Below are 21,313 nucleotides of genomic sequence, written 5' to 3' on the forward strand. Positions count from 1 at the left end.
ATTGAATTTCTTTAAAGAATTATTTTAATAATTTTAATTGGGCGACAGATTTTACCGCTATTTTTGCATTTTAAATGCAGCATCTCAATTACTTTTAATTTTTTTAAGATTGAAAAATCTTAGTTCATATTATTTCACCCCAAAAAATAATTAAGTTACGTCTCTGTTTTTATGTAGTCAATTAACAAAAATATTAAAATACAATTGTATCTACTGAAGAACAGAAAAAACACAAACAAAATAACAAAAAATATTGACCATATGAATAATGGCCAAAAAACAACATGAAACCGCACACACTGCCGCTGCTGATAATTCCCATGATGCTGTCGATTCGATATCCCTCTCGCTTTGAGAATATGATATAGTCTTTAATATCTTCACCAACGGAAAATGTCGAAAACACAAAAATCTCTTTGCCAAGAAACTGAACTGAAAACGAAAAAAACTGAATTATATTTCAAACAAATTCGGCTGACTGTTTTTATTCCACAGACAGTTTAAGAATAATTACAAAATGTTTTCAGAATTTGTTGTTGTTGCTTGTGGTTTAATTTATTGCGTTAAACTCGTGCAAGGCTTTTTCATTATCTATAAAATAGGCATCACTTGTGATTTTTTATATTATTTTTTGTTGTTATTTTGTTATTTATTTAAAAAAGACACGACTAAAACATTTTAGATTTATTTTCACAAACGAAAACACACACACGCACAAATAATGAAAGAAAGATGTGTGGTCTATGATATATAGAGATCCGCATGTTTAACTGTGTGTGTATGTCCGTGTGACTAAAGTGAAAATTTATGTAAATATTTTTAGCTGCCTACCCGTGCTCTGGCAGTGTCATGTCATCTCATGCGTCCATCACTCTGCTGCTGTGTGCTTGGTTATCTAACTTTGAAGGCCATGGAACACCAGCGCCACAAACATTTTGAAGGTAAATCGAAAAAGGGGTTCAAGTGCCGGCCATAAAATATAACATTGGGCCCCCGCGTTCCATGTTTTTTTGAAGGGCGCTCTAAAAGCCATTAAATTTTACATCAAATTGTAGAATGGGGGAAGGAGGACAAGTTGTCCACCATTTTCCCGCCCTTGGCTGTGTAAATTAATTGATAAATTGGTTAATTAAGGAATCATCACAAGTGATATATTGTGATGGTATTTTTTGTATTCTTAAGCGTTTTTCTTCGACCCCACTTTTTTAGGTATGGCCTGAAAAAGAACCTTATTCTATGAATATATGTACTAACCAATTCAAAAATTATGACAGATACAAAGCAACTTTTTTGATACATTGTTATCATGATCTGCCCATTCCAGTTTTCGGATCTGCACTTTACCGATTTTACCAATGATCTTTTTTCCTTCTTTTTGTTCCACAGACATCCCAGACTGGACAAGGGAGGCTTCTTTCATATCAATCAGTGTACTCCGATTCATATTAGGCCAATGATATGGGACCTACTGTTTATTGCCGAGTCCGAACGGCGTGTCTTAAGACACCACTTGTAGAGAAGTTGTACATGGCTGAAATACTCAGGAAATGTCGCCAACATTACTGAGAGGTATTTTGCCACCGTTGCCAATTTGATGTTGGCTGTAGTCGAATCCACGACTATCAGCGTGCAAGGCGGGTGTGCCATGAAATATTTATTATAATAACAAATAAAAAGTATCAGTCAAATCGATACGATGTACCCGAAGGAGTGGACCGATATAGTCAATATTCCAACCTGATACATGACTGGATGAAATAATACGATGTGCAAAGTTTAGACCAATCAGAAACTCTCTGCTAGAATTATCGTTCGACTTTGCCGTTTTAGTTGGTGCCGTCAGTGTAAAGGGAGCCGCAAGGACAACCTGCTGAAAAAGTGTCAAAACGATCCGAGAGGATCTCTTAAAATTCACTTTATCAGAATTTTGAGTAGGAGGTATCTGAAGGAGTGGACATATATGACCCATCTTGGAACTTAAACTAAGTTTGGACAAAATATTACGATACCCAAATCGGTTGATACGGACATGGTTAAATTGATTTCAAATTGTCTCTTTAGCCTAAAGGTATAAAAAGGTACGCCATCCTAATTTGCATCAATGCTCTTTTTTGTCATCCATTGCACTATGATCCCAAATCCATTTTTTCTGGCCAAAACAATTTATTATTTCTATGACCTTTTTCTATTAATATTTTTTACACCCTCAGCATTTATGCTAACGAGGGTATATACACTTTCATAAGGGCGAAATGTGCCTCATCGAAATAATGGTTTTAGATCACAAGTATGTTTGGACGAAATGTGTTTCAGACAATTTGGAGTTGATTTGGACATGTCCGTCTGTTTGTCTAGCTGGCTGAAGCGTACGATAACTCTCGAACGGATCAACCGATTGGGTCAAAATTTGGCTTTCGTAATACTTTGTCCAAAATTATAATCTTGAAGAGGGGCATTATCGGTGCGCACCTTCCGGTGCATTACTCCCAAAAGTTAAACAACGGAGCAACCGTCCAAGCTTTGGATATCCTAATATTTTGTCCAACTGTAGTTTTACTTCAGAAATAGTGCACATTGATCTTCTCCTTAGGGTACCTCCCCCAACAAAATTTCAACATTTTTGTTTAAGTGCAGTTTGGGACCTGTTCGAAGATCCTTTGGAAAAATTTGGATGCTACCTTTGTGGTCCTGTTTAAGCGATATTATGTTTTTTGTGGACAAGTCCATGCTTCCTGATATAGTGGTCCAAAACCCTTTAGTTATACGGTGACCAACTGAAATGACTGGTGGGCACAATACATATACTTCGAAAAAGGGCGACAAAATCTGGATAGCCGGTATTAGTTTCGATATTGCCAATAGATGAAATTTTCAATTCACACATGCTGGGGGTATACACGGTAGAGAATTTTCACAGCTATAAGATATTCTCTGGTCCCATTTCGATAAGACTTCCCGTTCCCAAACAAAATCGTGAAAACCCGACAAAAAATAACCTAAAAATGTGATCTAAACTTCAATATCTCAAAAATGGTAAAACCTACAACAAACCATAATGCTCAATCCTCTAGAGAATTTTAACAGCTTCAATATTTTCTTTAGCCCCATTTCGATAGGACTTACCGTTCTCAAGCAAAATCGTGAAAACCGAAGAAACCCCTAAAAATGTGAACTTTGACTGAGATTTATTTAAAAACGCATCCAGCAATGTCATATTGTTTCAGAATCCGCAAAAATATTCCAAGGTATAAGCGGTTTTCATTTAAAGTTACCCAGCAAAAATTCGGATCCGTTAGTCATTACGTAACACATTACAGAGTAATGTAAACAAGCTTCTTTTCGCATTACAAGTAATCTGAAAAGTAATGGGTTACTTCTTAAAAAAATTACAAGGCAAACCTACTTACTTTACTCCTCTCTAAGTAATGAGGACGGTGGCACAGTGAGTGTGTGTCCGACTATAAATCCTAGGGTTGTGTGTTCAACGCTCAGCGTCGGCACGCGAGTTTTTTTAATTTAAAAATAACAGTTCGTGGTGCACATGTGCACTGCACATTTAAGTTTTTAAACAACCCTTAATATTCGTGTGCGTGGCATAGTGTGTAGTGTCTTTTGCTAGAAATCAGAGGGTTCGTGGGTTCAACTCGGGCAGACAGCGAAATAAAATAAAGTAAGAAGTGTGATGAAATTAAAAACAAATTCTCTACATCAACTGTTCTAAAAATACATTTTTTCAGAATTTTCACTGCTACAACGTTTTCCTTAGTCCCATTTCGATGGGAATTGCGGTTTTCAAACAAAATCGGGAAAACCTAAAAAACCCCTAAAAGTGTGTATTTTCACCGCAATTTATTTAAAAACACCTCCGGCGATTTTTTTTGTTGTTTTGATTTTTCTCATCTATGAATATTGCAGTTTCGGAATCCGCCGAAAACTTCCCAGGTGTAAGCTCCTTCCATTTAAATTTGGTTAAGGCACACCATGTATATCTCTGTCGGCAAATCCGACTGATACTTTTGTACTTGTTATCCACGTAGTTTTAATAAGTTTAAAAACGTGTTAAACGGACGGAAAGGGTACAAAAGTGTTTATAGGCTGAAAGAGGACACTCGCAGGTATCTTTTTGCGAAAACGAAACTTTGTTCCATGCTGTTTCCTAACAGTTCTAGGGTCATTATTATATGTGTTTTTATACCCTCAGCCTTTAGGCTAAGGAGGGTATATACTAGGGATATAACTTTTTGCACTTTTTTGCAAATATCAAAAATACCACCACATAGCCGTATAGAGCATGAAAAACTATTATGAAATACGGTGTCAATTTTTCTCTACCGCGAAAAAAGTTTCCGCACCAAATGCATTGAAGTTCTGTAATGTATTTTTTAATTTTAGCTGTTATGACAACATATTTGCTTTTCATTAAAATTTTTATTTTTTTGTAATCTAATTTAAAATCATTATCAAAGCGTTCTGGACCAATTTGTTCTAAAATCGCGCCATTTCGGACCATATTAGGATTTTTTGACACTATTGCAATTTTTGGTTTTTCTTTATAAACTCGTGAATTTTATGTTTATATTTTTTTAACCTATCGGACAAGAGAATATGGAGTCATTTGCAACTAATTCGCGAAAGTTACAGGCTGTTTTTGTTGACTTTGCCTGTGAGAATTTTATTTTTTCTACAAATATTTATTCAAACAAAGCAAATTTAAAATTTTAAGTAGAAAAAATATCAAAAGGGTTTTAGTAATCACGGCCGGTGCGGGAACTTTTTTCACAGAATCGGTCTTAGAAACGCGTTTTCATTATTAGGACAAAATTCCCCACATGGTACTGGTGTTGTATTTTTGTAGAAAACAAATACGATTCTCACAAGCAAAGTCAACAAAAACAGTCTGTAACTTTCGCGAATTCGTTTCAAATGACCCCATATTCCCTGGTCCGATAGGTTAAAAAAATATAAACATAAAATTCACGAGTTTATAAAGAAAAACCAAAAATTGCAATAGTGTCAAAAAATCCTAATCTGGTCCGAAATGGCGCGATTTGAGAAGAAATTGGTCCAGAACGCTTTGATAATGATTTTAAATTAGATTACAAAAAAATAAAAATTTTAATGAAAAGCAAATATGTTGTTATTACAGATAAAATTAAAAAATGCATTGCAGAACTTCAATGCATTTGGTGCGGAAACTTTTTTCGCGATAGAGAAAAATTGACTCCGTTTTTAATAATAGTTTTCCGTGCTCTACACGGCTATGTGGTGGTATTTTTTTGGTTATAGCCCTAGTATATACACTTTGATACGTCCAAAATGTGCCTCATCGAAATAATGGTTTTAGACCCCAAGTATGTTTGGACGAAATGTGTTTCAGACAATTTGGAGTCGATCTAGCCATGTCCGTCCGTCTGTCTGTCTGTCTGTCCTGCTGGCTGGAGCGCACGATAACTCTCGAACGGATGAACCGATTCGGTTCAAATTTTGGCTTTCGTAATATTTTGCCCAAACTTAGTTTAAGTTCGAAGATGAGCTACATCGGTCTACTCCTTCCGGTACCTCCCCCACAAAAGTTCGAAAATGTTCGGAAAGTTTGTGCGCACGATTACTCTTGAAGGGAGTGACCGATTTGGTCCATACTTTGTATAGCGTAAACTTTCTACCAGAGTAATATGAGGTTCCAATATGGTCTCAATAGGTCCACTCCGTCGGGTACCTGCCACACAAAATTTCGGAGAAGTTCAGTTTAGGTCCATCTCTCGAATCGCTTTGATTTTTGTTTTAACAACTTGTATTCACTGCCCTCTATACGACGGTACAAATTTCATCAAGGCCAAATCCGTAATTCCTGAGAAAATAGCACGAAAGTTGCAAAAAAACCCCTATGACACCGTGTGAGGTGGTTGGAGCGCAAGATAACTCTTGAACGGATCTGCCGATTCGGTCCAAAATATGACCTTAGTAATATTTTGACCAAACTTAGTTTAAGTTCGAAGATGAGCTACATCGGTCCACTCCTTCAGGTACCTCCCCCACAAAAGTTCAAAAATGTTCGGAAAAATTTTTCGTAGGGTAACTCTTGAAGGGAGTGGCCGAATAGGTCTACACTTTACACATCCTAATATATCTACCAGATATAGATCAGGTTCAAATATGGACTATATTTGTCAACTCCATTCGGTACCTCCCACACAAAATTTCGGATAAGTTCACTTTAAGACCTGCTCTCGAATCACTTTGATTTTTGTTGAAGCAACTTGCATTCGCTGCCTCAATTACGATGGTAAAAGTTTTTTTAGGGGCAAATCAATACTTCTTGAGCAAACAGCCCGAATAGTGTAAAAACCCCCTATGGCACCATATGTTGTGGCTGGAGATCCACTTCCATAACGGTCAATGTCGATCCATTCCTTTTAGTATATCCTCCGCAAAACTTTTGATCTTTAATCCTAATCAACATTTTTGTCGGTTCAAACGCCCAAAACTTTTAAAACCACCTAAATACATACGTATTTTGGGAAAAATTGTTTCAATTTACACAGGCTGAGGGTATATCTCTGTCGGCAAAGCCGACTGATACTTTTTTACTTGTTTTACTATCTGATGGATTTGAAATCGTAAAATAAACCTATTTAAAGGCATTAAAAATACAATTTTTACATTGAAAGTTATTGCCAAGAAGCTCCTCCTTGAAATTCAATCATCACTTTTAACTTTATGTTAACCGGAAAGCTATAAATCTGTTCGGTAAATCCAAACTATAACAAAAGAAGACTTATAATAATGGGGGCTAGTCTACTAAATTTGGAATTCCACTAAATGGTCTGTTCCAGCACTCCAAAAATCTACAACTTGTTACTAGTTTTTTTTTTCGATAACTTAAAGCAAACATTGTCAGCGTAGTAAGAATGTGTAGATTCTTGCAGCTACTGGAACAGGCATAAAATATAGAACTGAAAACATAGTAGCTGAGGGAAAATAAAATAGATCACTTCGTGTAAATGTTACGGTAATTTATTAAAACAGTTCTTAAAGGCAACAATCCTACCCACCTAACAAAAAGCAATGAACACAATATCTGTTATAGTTGTCCTCTTTAGGATCACGCCAAGCTCACACCTTCCTTTATTTTGACCTAATTTTATATATGTACATATATGTAAACCCATAAAGAACAAGTAAAAAAGTATCAGTTGGCTTTGCCGACGGAGATATACCCTCAGCCGTGTGAAGGTACCCTAAAGAGAAGACCGATATGGACCATTTTCGAAGTTAAACTACATTTGGATACAATATTAGGAGATCTTTGGATCCGCTTGGACCAAATCGGCATGCCCGTTTTAGAGATATAGTGCGTACCATTTTAGTGACATTTTTTTAAACTTTTGTGGGGGAGGTACCCGAAGGAGTGGACCGATATGGCTCACCTTCGAACATAAACCAAGTTTGGACAAAATATTACGAAGGCAAAACTTTGGACGAATCGGCGTAATAGGCACAACGAATACAAAATGCTACAACACATATCAAAGGGATTTGAGAGCAGCTCTTAAACTGCACTTTTCGGAAATTTTTGTGTGGGAGGTACCCGAAGGAGTTGACATATATAGTCCATATTCGAACCTAATCTATGTCTTAGAAATATTACGATGTACACAGTATAGACCAACTCGGTTACTAACTTCGAGAGTTACCGTGCACACCATTTTAGCGAAAAGCTTAGAACTGTTGTGAGGGAAGGGACCAGAAAGAGTGGACCGATTTTCTCAGGAAGTATGGACTTGCCCCTGATGAAACGTATACCGTCGTATAGGGGACAGTAAATACAAGTTGTTACATCAAAAATTAAAGCAATTCGAGAGCAGGTCCTGAACTGAACTTTTCCGAAATTTTGTGTGGGAGTGGACCGATTAAGGAGTGGACCGATTAAGTCCATAGTAGAACTTCACTTAAGTTTGGAAGAAATTTCACGATGTGCAAGGTATGGACCAAATCGGTTACTCCCTTCAAGAGTTATCGAGCGCTCAAATTTTCCGAACATTTTCGAACTTTTGTGGGGGAGGTACCGGAAGGAATGGACCGATATAACCCATCTTCGAACATAAACTAAGTTTGGACAAAATATTGCGAAAGCCCAATTTTGGACCAAATCGGTTCATCCGTTCGTTGTTTAATGTGGCTAAAACCTTGAATATACCGAAAATCGGGGGATACAGTTCTATTGGAGCTATATCAAAACGTGGACCTATGTACACAATTTTTATCAGAAAAGTTGTTTGGCCCATTGGGAACCCTCAATGCAAAATTTCAGCGTATTTGGGCGTGAAACACATGTAAAATCTTCAAAATTCCGGAAATCGGAAGGTACAGTTATATGGAGTCTATACCAAAACGTAGACCTATGTCAATAATTTTCATCGGAAAAGTTTTTTGTAAAGTGAAAACCCCGCATCTTAAAATTCAACCAATTTGGTTGATACGTTTAGCTAAAATATTTAAAATAGCGAAACATTAAGAAGTACCGTTGCATGGGGACTATCCCAAAACGTGGATCGACCTTCCCAATTGTTTGCTCTCGACATTGTCAGTTAACTATAAGTATTTATACCAAAATTCATCTGACAACGCCAACTCCTTTTATATTTGGCCACCGTTTATTTGAACTCGCGACATAGTGCAGCGTTTTTGAGGTTATGCCCCATTAACTCGGGAACTATGGACTTGTCCTCGAAAAAAATTACAATGAAGTAACGGAGGCCGCACGAACATCCTTCTACAAAAAATTTCATAACGATTCCTGAGGTGTCACTAAACTGCAGTTGTTTCAAATTTTGTGTGGGAGGTACCTGAAGGAGTAGACCGCTTTAATCCAAATTCGAACCTGATGTATGCCTAGAGGTAGTATTACCATATGCAAAGTTTGGTTCAATTCGGTTACTAGCTTCAAGAGTTATCGTGCGCACAAGTTTTGCGACAATTTTTGAACATTTGTGAGGGAGGTACCTGAAGGAGTGGACCTACATGGACCATCTTCGAACTTAAATCAAATCTGGACAAAATATTTCGATACCCAAAATTTGAACCGAATCGATCGATCCGTTCGAGAGTTATCGTGCCCACCAGCGAGCCAGACAGACGGCCGGACATTGTTAGATCTACTCAAATTTGTCTGAAACGGATATCGTACAAACATACTTGGGGTCTAAAACCATTATTTCGATAAATACCCTCTTTAGCCTAAAGGCTGAGGGTATAAAAAACGGTGTCATTTAAAAAGGCTTTCCAAGCTATGCTATAATTCCCAATCCGTTTAATGTCGACTTACTTACTAAGGCTTGGCGGTTTGTTGTCTACGCAATGTTGAAAGATTTCGCCGTTATACAAATTATATTTGAGTTCGCACTTCTTGCAATGTAGTTACGAGTAAATCGACGTTATACTTTCTAATGACAACTTCCCTGTCTGTAAGTTCTAAGTGCAGTTTCGTATAGTCATTGAAACGATTGCGGGATTTAGTCAAGAGGAAAATAATATTCTTTTAATAAATTTTATTTTACCATTCTTTTTGAAGACACATAGACAGCATGACGTTCTTGCTGAAGTCATTTCAGGGGTAACCTCTTTCGTACCAAAGAGTTGTAGACTTTTTTTTATTTTACTTCAATGATAAGGAATCCCATACTTATAACCTAGTCTGAAGAGAATGTTGAATACAATAGGAAAAATGCAGAGACATTTATTTGACAGGAAATTCTGTAGAATAGCTGCTACATCATTATATAAATATGTATACGCTATTTACAGGGTGAAAGGTAAAACAAAATCTTAGCGAGGACACCAACCAAATGTTATTGTACAGAGGCGTTTATTGGCGACACATTTGACCTCAATATCTGCGAACTCTATTATCAGAATGGTGAATAAAATATTCATCCAAATGAATAACACATTCATTGATTACTTGTCCAGTGTTCTGGACCTTATTGTTTTAATTTTTCACAATAGATGGCATGTTTTTCTCCAGCAATTATATTAGGATATTGCTTTGACATCCCTTTTGGGGTGTCTGAGAATACTTATTTATATCAGTTGGAAATTAGAATAGTACATTGAACAGTATTATAATAATATCCTGTATTGACGTACATATAAACTAGATTATGGTCCTTTATACAATGGATTTAGTCAACCGGAAACTAAGTTTCTTATAAAAAAAATAATTCCTTTTATTTTACATTTCTCTTTGATAACTAATGTTTTGCATATATTTAACGCTTGTTGCTAAAAAGGCATAAAATTAAACTACAGACATATTTTGGTGTGTAATACATCAAAAGCAGTAAAATTCTGTTGAAAAGAAAATACAATCTGTTGATGAGTTATGTCACTGTTAATTGCACAAAAAATAAAACAAAAATTCGCCACAAAGAAAACGAAAAGAAAAACAGCAAAAATTACTTAACAACAAGAAAACCGAAGATAGCTACGAAAATAATATGAAAAACTCAAATGAAAAATGCAAACTCATTAAAGAAAAATGTTTTTCTTTTTTTGAGAAAATGAATTGAACAGAAAGTACCAAACGAAACAGTGCAATGTTAAAACGAAAAATGATACTGAAAAAAAAAACAAGAAAAGAAAAATTGTTGAGTGAAATTATTGCCAAATGATTATTTCTTTTTTTGCTTTGCTATTCAACATTTGCAAATTGTGGGTGTAAAAAAATCGTAAACAAAGTTTGAAATTAAAATTAAAAATAGACCTTAACATTCTAAAGAATGTGGGAGGATGATTGCAGTAGCCGTCAGAAGCACCAGCATCATTATCATCATCTTTGCCATACCCAAGATCATTTAATGAATGCATGAGAAACAAAAGAAACCCCAAGTAATATACATAAATAAAATATTTCAAAACAATGTGCAAAAAATTCTTTAAAATATGAAAAAAAGAGGAAAAACTGACAATCATTAACCTCTTTCCCTTATGGCAAAAGTGCAAAACGTTTCAAATGAATGAATTCAATCAAACTTAATGGACACTGGCGCTGGCACATCACCACCACCTTAACTCAAAGCATATTTGAAATGAAAAGCACACACACACTACGAAAACCACAACAAATCTATTAAATTCTAATTTAATTAATTTGTTCGTTATTGAAAATAAAATATTTATAATTTTTTATTTTGATCTTTAGGAAATTTCGACTAGATATAACGACGAGAAATCTTTAAGTGATCATTTGAAATTGCCCATTCAACGAATTAACGACTATCAGCTCTTATTGAAGGTAAGTTGTCAATCAAGAAGATTTGTTTATATTAAAAATATGTTTATATTTATTTATATATTATTTTTAAATACTTAATTAATTACACAATTACTCGATTAAGTTAATTAAGCACAATTTATATATCCTCCACCAAAGAAAGACAATTGAAGTTATGGACATATTTTTTATTACCTAAAAAACTACAACTACTTAAAATATTAATTAAAAATATCAATTTCAAAGGCTTTTGAAAAATTTAATATTTTTTAAGATTTTATTATTATATATGAGCCTACCTGAATAAGCTAGAGAAGACATAGGGTGGCCATAAAGGCGGAGACACATACTTACTTCTTCGTTAAGTAATTTCTGGCGACAAAAGAAAGCTCAAACGATTATTACGTTAGTTTTAAGTTGCCTTTTGATCCCGAATATATTTTAATTTTTAGAACGAAGGTTTAATCAATTTAATTGTTTGAGCGGTATGATCTAGGGAGTTTTATTGAAAAATTATGTATGAATGTACATATATCCATGTCAGATCTCAGACTCAGATCCACTGGATTGGGATATTCCTATAAGATTTTGTTAAGATCCATGAATATTCGATTAGTTATTTTTCCATTTAGTTATATAGATTACAGCTTACAGAATCTTGCAGTTCACTACATATTATTAATATTAAAATATTCCGCATAAAATTATGCTAATAAATTTATGTTTCTTAGACCACTCATTCACACTTGTTTCATATCTGGTATCGGCAGCCGCAAAAAAAATTCAAGTCGATCGGAGTAAATTTGAAACCCAGAACCCAAAGTGAAGAACCCATTGCGTTTTGTGTGTAGAGGAGCACCTTAAAACTCATTTTTCTTGAAATGGCATTATTGAAGACGGTGCCAACGATAGCTCGAAAACTAGTTGACTGATCTTCATATATTTTGATTAGCTTATTAGTTACATAAAAAGCTTGTCCTTAAGTGAGATATTTTTTAAATTGTTTTGCCCGAATTTACGGCAAAAAACTGTAATTTTTTCGTCTAAATCGAAATTTTGACTTCTGTGATTAAAGATTTTTCAAAATTCTGTTTTGCTTAAAGACAAGATTATTAGGTTTTTAAAACGCCCACAAAAATATATGAAGAACGGCCTATTCGTTTTCGAGTTATCGTTGGCACCGCAAAACGCTTTTACAAAACATGGTTTCGCAGATAGCCATTTACCGTGAAACTATGCAATATTTTTCAACATTGCTTAAAGTCTGGAGTATTCAAAAAATAGTTTAAAATGTGGTATTTCAGAAGAAAAAAAGATCTACTTAAAAATATTAGTAGTTTCTTTGAAAAAAGAAAAAGAAGTAAGAAAGGCGTTAACTTCGGCCGGGTCGAACTTTTTATGCCCTCCACCACGAAGTGTATTAAAGTAAATAGGAACAATTAGTTTCTTTTCGTTTTAAAAGGAAAGGAGCAGAATATCTTAACTGATAATAAATACTTCCTTTAAAAAGTATGTAATCTTGTGACAACATTGTTGTTCTTTCCAAAACAAAAGAAATGAGGGTTTGTGTCTCGAAATACATACAATTGGGAAATACCGGCTAGACTTAAACCGGCAGTTTGTTTGTTAGTAAGTTTTCTATTTTCTGGGAACACAAAAATCAAATTAACGACCAATTCGGTAGAAAAACTATAACGTGTGGTTTTACCAAAGGCTGAGGTTAGCTCAGCCGCTGCCAGGGTCGACTCAAGGACCCACAAACCTTAAGTAAGAAGAGACACGATGGAACTGTGCTTCAGAGTTTTATTTATATAATTTCGTAAACATAAGTTTCAGATAGTATGGAGATTAGTTGATGTTATAGTATATGTTGGTAAAGTTGGGGAACAGTCTCGGTTGGAATCGCTTCGAATTGGTCGGTATAAAGTTGGTGGTAATCGGCGGATACAATATGGGGTTGGTCGTTGACAGTCGGTCGATAACACTCGGCTCGGCAATAGTGAAATCGGCAATCTTCTTATCGTCAGCCCTCGCTCGGCAATACTCGGATTGGCAATGGGTCGGTAGTTCCCATTTTTGGGGTATCGCACGGCTCGGCGTTATTCGGATTGCTGTCGGAGCGGTAGTATTCGGATGTTGGATTCGGCTCGGTAGCCTTCGAGTGTTGGGCTCGGCTCTGTAGTCTTCGGGTGTTGAGTTCGGCTCGGTAGCCTTCTGGTGTTGAGTTCGGCTCGGTTGTCTTCGGGTGTTGAGTTCGGTTCGGTAGTCTTCGGATGTTGAGTTCGGCTCGGTAGTCTTCGGGTGTTGATTTCGGTTCTTTCCTATTCGGATTGCTGTTCAGTAAAGAAAGAAGTCGGATATAGTTAGACAATGGAGCGAACGAATCGCAGAGAACGAACCAGTCGACAGGAGCAAACGAATCGACAGGAGCGAAAGAATCGACAGGAGCGAGCGAATCGACAGGAGCGAACGAATCGGCAGGAGCGAACGAATCGGCAGGAGCGAACGAATCGACAGGAGCGAACGAATCGGCAAGAGCGAACATATCGACAGGAGCGAACGAATCGACAGGGGCGAACGAATCGGCAGGAGCGAACGCATCGACGGGAGCGAACGAATCGGCAGGAGCGAACGTATCGCAAGGTCGATGGCTGATGTAGTCTTCGGTTGAATCGAATAGGACTGCGGACAATGCCACCCGTCTTTTCTTTCACGTCGGTTAACGCCAGCATTCGACAAATTCAGCGACGAAAACTAAACATCTGTTTGATTTTTTTCAAGGCATTTATTGTACCTGTATAAAAGTTTTGTACCTTTAGCGAAGACTAAATACCCAATTTCAGTTTTTTCCCGAAAATCGGAGGGTATCGTTTTATGGGGGCTATATGAAGACGAGGGCCTATACTGACCAATTTCCGGTGGAAAATTGTATACCCCCAACGAAGACTAATGACCCAATTTCAGCCATTTCGGTATATGGGAGCTATAAGAAAGCGTGGACCTACGTATACTGACAAATTTCAGGTGGAAAGTTTTGCATTACTAACATAGAGTAAATGCCAAATTTCAACTAATTCAGAGTGTTAATGAGGCTAAAACGTTCAATATACCGAAAATCGAGAGGTACCGCTCTATGGGCACGTTGTTTTTGAACCAAATTTAAATGAAAGGTGCTTACACCTGGAAAGTTGTTGCGGATTCTGAAACTACAATGTTCATAGATTAGAAAAAATCAAAAAAAAAAAAAAAAAAAAAACGCCGGAGCGTTTTTAAAATAAATCGCGATTCAAGTTGACATTCTTAAGGTTATTTCAGGTTCTCACGATTTTGCTTGGAAACCGCAAGTCCTATCGAAATGAGACTAAAGAAAATGTTGTAGCTATGATAATTCTCTACTAGATGCTTTCGTAGGTATGACCATTTTTGAGATATAGAAGTTCAAATTTTGACAATTTACCAACTGTATCGTCTCCTTATAAAACTAGGTCATGACTGCAATTTCCCAACTTAAACTTATATATCTCAAAAAAGGTACAACCTACGAATAAATTACGAAAACCAATCTTCTATGGAATTTTAATAGCTATAAGATTTTCTCTAGTCCCATTTCGATAAGACTTACCGTTTTCAAGCAAATCGTGAAAACCTAAAAAAAAAAACTATCAAGTAAAAAAGTATCAGTCGACTTTGCCGACAGAGATATACCCTCAGCCTATGCGAATTGAAACTTTCATCTCGGACAGATCGAATATTTTTAGGGTTTTTTCAGAATTGTTTGGACATTTGAACTTGCCGACAAAAATGTGGATTAGAATTAAAGTTCAAAAGTGTTGCGGAGGAGATGGAAATATGACCAAGGCAAATTTTGGACCAAATCGGTTGAACAGTTCGATAATTATCGTGCTCTCCAGCCACTACACATGGTGCAATAGGGGGTTTTTTACACCTTACGGGCTGTTTTCTCAAGAAGTATGGATTTGCCCCCGAAAAAACTTTTACCGTCGTAATTTAGGTAGCTAATGCAAGTTGCTTCAATAACAAGTAAAAAAGTGTCAGTCGGCTTTGCCGACAGATATATACCCCCAGCCAATGTGAAGTGAAACTTTCACCTACGGACTGATCGAATGCATTTAAGGTCTCTTCAACATTTTGTGGTTCTTTGTGGACATTTGAACTTGCCGACAAAAATGTTGAACCTTTGTGGGGGATATGGGACATTTAAGAAGTTAAACTAAATTTTGATAAAATATTTGGAGATCCAAAGTTTGGACCAAATTGGTTGCCCCATTTAAGTGATATCGTCATAGCATTTTAGTGACATTTTTTAAATATTGGGGAGAAGTACCGGAAGTTGTGTACCGGTATTGCCCCATGAAAGTAAGTTTGGATATAATATGACGAAGACCAAATGTTGGACCAAATCGGTTGAACAGTTCGAGAGTTATCGTGCTCTCCGACAGCCACATATGGTGACATAGGAATTTTTTAGACCTTTCGGGCTGTTTTCCTAAGAAATATGGACTTGCCCCAGAAAAAACTTTTACAGTCGTAATGGAGGTAGCGAATGCAAACTGCTTCAACAAAAATCAAAGTGATTCGAGAGCAGGTCTTTAAGTGAACTTATCCGAAATATTGTGTGAGAGGTACCAGAAGGAGTAGACAAATATAGTCCATATTCGAACCTGATCTATATCTGGTAGATATATTAGGATGTCCAAAGTATGGATTACATCGGTCACTCCCTTCAAAATTTATAGTGCGCACAATTTTTCCGAACATTTTTGAACTTTTGTGGGGGAGGTACCTGAAGAAGTGGACCGATATGGCTTATCTTCGAATTTAAACTATGTTTGGACAAAATATTACGAATGCCAAATTTTGGACCGAATCGGCAGATCCATTCGAGAGTTATCTTGCGCTCCATCCACTACACACGGTGTCATAGGTCTTTTTTGTACCTTTCAGGCTATTTTCTCAGGAAGTCTGGACTCGCCCCTGATGAATGTTATACCGTTAAATGGGGGGCAGTGGATGCAAGTTGCTACAACAAAAATCAAAGCGACTCTTGAACAGGCCCTAAACTGACCTTTACCGAAATTTTGTGTGGGTAGTACCCGAAGGAGTGGACCGATTGAGTCTCGACATTGTCAGTGAACTATAAGTATTTATACCAAAATTCATCTGACAACGCCAACTCGTTTTATATTTGGCCACTGTTTATTTGTACTCGCGACATAGTGCAGCGTTTTTTTGAGGTTATGCGGAATTAACTCGGGAACTATGGATTTGCCCTCGAAAAAATTACAATGACGTAAAGGGGGCCGCACGAACATCCTGTTACAAAAAAAAATTCGTAACAATTTGTGAGGTGTCACTAAACTGCGCTTATTACTAATTTTGTGTGGGAGGTACCTGGGGGAGTGGACAGAGATAATCTATATTCGAACCTAATGTATGCCTAGAGGTAGTATAACCATATGCAAATTTTGGTTCAATTCGGTTACTCCCTTCGAGAGTTATCGTGCGCAATTTTTGAACATTTGTGTGGGAGGTACCTGAAGGAGTGGACCTATATCCCATCTTCGAACTTAAATCAAATCTGGGCAAAATATTTTGATACCCAAAATTTTAACCGAATCGATTGACCCGTTCGAGAGTTATCGTTCGCACCAGCCAGACAGACAGACGGACGGACATTGCTAGATCTATTCAAAATTGCCTGAAACGGATATCGTACAAACATACTTGGGGTCAATAACCATTATTTCGATGAGGCACATTTTTGGTCGTATCAAAGTGTGAGGGTATAAAAATGACGCCACCGGAATATAATTTTTGCATAACGTAATGGGAGTTAAGTGAGTCGGATTAACTGGACAGTTGGACAGGTCCAGCGTATCATGCGGACAGTTATTGGCTGTTGAGCAGATGTTCTGCGTTACGACATCAATCCTGGCCCAATGTGAATTGAAACGCCGCAACCATGCCTATCTTAATTGCGCTAAAACGAGTCTCGCTTGTCGAGGTATCTGTTGTTTATTCTCTTTATATGCCTGTTGATGCAGAGGTTCTTTTCTAGATCTTTGGAACTCACCCTCTATATCATAAAAATCTTTCCTGGCGCTCTTTGGCAACCCCTGCCGCCTACACAGAAAAAAAATTATCCATTTGATAAAAAAATCTAAGATTCAATCAAAAATTTATCGATATTCTGGCGATAAAAAACTGTCATATTGACAAAATTCTATAAAATAATTTGATCACAAAGTGAAAATACAAATGATAAAATATTTTGTCACAGACTGACAAAAATATTTATCAAAATATTCCACATTGTCAATATGTGAAATATTTTATCAGTTCAATATAAAAAATCGATAAATATTTTTGTCAATATGTGAAATATTTTATCAGTGGTATTTTTACTTTGTGATCAAATAATTTTATCGAATTTCGTCAATTTGATAATTTTTTTATCGCCGGATTTTTTTCTGTGTATCCACAAGATGATACTTTTGATGGTTTTTTCTATAGCACCCAAGCAAATACAGCATCGACCAGATTTTGTTTAGTCTCCTCATGTAAGCAAAGGGAAAGTAAGCAAAAAGCACCATTTATTCTATACAGAAATCTTGGGGAACTGTTGAGGATTGTGGCGAAATACAAAACTTTAGTCTTCTCTTTTAAACTAAAAACCACTTAACACATTTCTTAAAATTAAAAAATAACAAAACCGAGATTTGAAAAATATTTTTTAACTCTTTCTAAACAAATAAATATGTCCACAGCTTCAATAGTCTTTGTTAGGAAAACTACCATTGTAGCTCAGAATGTAAACGCCTTAATGGCTTTTATAGCAATATATCAAACATAACCACAGATAAACTTTTGATACAAACATCATATGCACGACAACAACAACAACATCAAATCGAATGCCAAAACAAAATTTGTCATATTTCACTCTATTTTGCACAAACATTCAGACATACCTGCACAGTGTAACAGCAACAACAAAATACTAAACTTTCATGGAAAGCTTGCTTTTAAAGCTTTTTACATAGAACAAAAGATTCAAAGTAGATACACACACACATACTATACATAGAAACACCTAAGCTTTTAGCAGCACACAGAACACAAACATACTCCTAGTCACACAAATATCCTATGCCCCAGCCATAAATATCCTAGAAGAAAGATCAAAAATAAACGACTACTTTTTTCCCACACATTACTCCTTGGCAAAATATAACACAGAAAACCTTCCCTTCTCTCCCCCCTCCTCCCTTCACTTTAAACAAAAACCCACACCAAATATTGCAAAAACGATTACTAGAAAATCCAACAACAACAAACTTTGTTTTACTTCACAGGATTTGCTTAAATTCTCACTGAGCTTAAAAGAAAACATCAAAGATATCCAAAAAGCTTTAGAGTTAATGCTTAGCGTCCCCAGCCGGGCCTATGATAGCGCACTACTGAATAGCATTGAAGGATATCGCGGTAACATTGGTAAAATCGGACGTCTGCTGCAACACGAATGGTGGACCGTCATTGATAAGGAATCGAAGGCCCACGAACGTTACGTCTTTCACTTCAAGTCACGTCTGCTGATCTGTAAGGTTCGCAAGATCAGTGATCAGAAATCCATATTTGCCCTACAAGAATTAATTAAGCTACCCGAATGTATGGTAGAAGAGGATGAGGTGCAGAATTTAATACGTTTCACGCCCAAACCGAATGCCAAGGATTGTGGCAATCTACCGATTTGCCTAAAACCGCATAAAGACGACAAGGAGCTGAGACATAAATGGTATAACGAAATCTGCTCACATTTGGAAAAGGAAGTCACGCTACAGGAACATAGAGCCGATGATATACGTATAGATTCGTCGCAAGTTTTGGAAGATACTTCATTGGGTCTACCCCAGAAGGCTGAGGCTTATAACCCGGATTCGAGTGTTAAGGCCTCGGATGTGGCCAAAGATTACTTTTTGACCAAAGAAGAAAAGGAACGTTACCAGGCCGAATATCAGGAGCTATTGCGTTTGGAGCAGGAGTCCATTGAGCTCTACAATCGTACCAAATTGGTACAAAAATCCATTGCCTCCAATCAGGAAGTTAATCAGCAGCAGCAGTCGCAACAAATACAACAACGATCGGAGGTTGTTACCCAGGTGGTGCAAAAATCGGATGGTAAGCAGCAAACCACCACCACCCAGAGTCAAGCTGTGCAAGAGCAAAAGAAATTGGTGGTGCACAATGATAAAATTGTAGACCAGCAGCAGCAAACGAATATCTCTGCCAGCCAGGAAACCAAAACTGAAGTCGTTGCGCAAAAGCCAGCTCCACCACCGGAGAAAATAAAAAGTCCAGAACCCAAAAAACCCACACCACCTCCACCATCAGCGGAGAAAGTTAAAAGCCCCGAACCCGCCAAAAAGGAGTCGCCCAAAAAACCCACACCACCTCCACCATCAGTGGAGAAAATTAAAAGTCCAGAACCCGTTAAAAAAGAAACTCCGGCCAAACCGGCCACACCTCCACCACCAAAGGGTGTCAAGTCACCAGAACCAGCCAAAAAGGAGACTGCAGCCACAAAATTCCCCACTTCCTCTGCAGTTGAGGTGAAAAAATCAAGTGAAACCACCACCGCCACCACAACTGAAACCAAAGTCCAAACCGTACAAAAATTCGCCGAAAACAAACAAGCTAGCGAGGCTGAAAAAGCCTTAGAGGCCAAACTTCGTGAACTCAAGGAAAGTACCCAGCAACAAACAGCTGCGGCCGAGGCCAAGCAAGCTTCGGAAATTAAACAAATTACCGAGGACCATAAAATATTTGAGGCCAAACTCAAAGGCTTTAAACAGACCTCACAAATCACAGAAGTCAAAGAGCAACAACAACGACAGACTACTGAAACTCTAAGCCAACAAAAACAAGAAACCCTTAGCCAAACCTCCACCACCCTTCAAACCACTACCCAACTACAACAAGAGGTAGCCAAGACCACCGAACACCAGACAACGGTTAGGTCGTTAGAAACTGTCGCTGCGGCTGAATCATCATCATCACCACCACAACCTGAAGCATCCGAAAACCTTGGTAAGAACGAAATGCCTGAACAAAATCCTCCTCCAACTCCAGCAGCTGCTTTAATGCCACACGCCGAGGAACCTGAACCCATTGTCCTGCCGCGCATTACCGTTACCCAGGAACTTGTACCCCGCCACAAAACCATAGAACTCACAGACATTGCCGGCTATCAGGAGTCGCTGCGCCAAACTGCCGGTGGAGAAGGCAGTAGCTCCGGCGCAGGTGGTTCTGGTGCCGGCAATGTTTACACCATACGTGACAGTGCTTCGCTTGCCCAATGGAATAGTCGCTTAGCTAGCATCCAACAAAGTCGTGATGGCTTTAGTGATGGTTCCGAACCCCCCTTGCCACCCCTGCCACCGCATTATGTACGCATGCCAGGCTTTTTTCAACCCCTACCACGCATTGCCTATGAAACATCAATTGAAATTCTGCTTGTCAAATCGGTACCGCTGCCACCACCTCCGATTACGCTTATCCCGCGAGTTGTGGTCCACAATGAGGCCCTCGAAATGAAATCGGCCAATTTCTTAGAGGGTATTTATGTCAGTGATGATTTTGATAATTCTCTTAGGAATGCCAAGAAGAAGGTACGCTCGATTAAATCGACAGTTATGCGTTCGAAGGACTCCACCAAATATGCTGTGGACACGGTGAATAAAGCTTCGTCAAGGGATTTTATTCACATCTTCACACCGCCGATTAAGCACAAGAGGCCAATTTATGAAATTGTTGAGGAACCATCGCGTTTGAGTGACTATGAGGATGAATATCCGGAGTCGTTGTATAGTGGGGTTCGTACCCGTGAACATAGTATGGCCCGCACCGAAGATTATTTGTCGGTGTCATCACGTAGACAAAGGGACAGTAAGCAAAGACAAACACTAAGTGTAGCGTGTTGAGTGTTAAGTGTGGGCGGGGGTTTGTGTTTTGTTGGGGATT

General features: G+C 37.6%; 1 protein-coding gene across 2 annotated transcripts in view; it reads left to right on the forward strand.

Moving 5' to 3' along the window:
* Obsc (Obscurin) overlaps positions 1 to 21,313 on the forward strand; it is a 132,180-nt gene that overhangs the window by 67,672 nt on the left and 43,195 nt on the right. For both annotated transcript variants that reach the window (XM_073957013.1, XM_073957014.1), the window contains 2 exons: positions 11,201 to 11,293; positions 18,649 to 21,238. In XM_073957013.1, coding sequence (XP_073813114.1) covers positions 11,201 to 11,293; positions 18,649 to 21,238 — 2,683 coding nt within the window. The remainder of the gene's footprint in view (positions 1 to 11,200; positions 11,294 to 18,648; positions 21,239 to 21,313) is intronic.

This window comes from Musca autumnalis, unplaced genomic scaffold, assembly GCF_047663935.1.
Source record: "Musca autumnalis isolate F117 unplaced genomic scaffold, ASM4766393v1 scaffold_5, whole genome shotgun sequence".
Lineage (NCBI taxonomy): Eukaryota > Metazoa > Arthropoda > Insecta > Diptera > Muscidae > Musca > Musca autumnalis.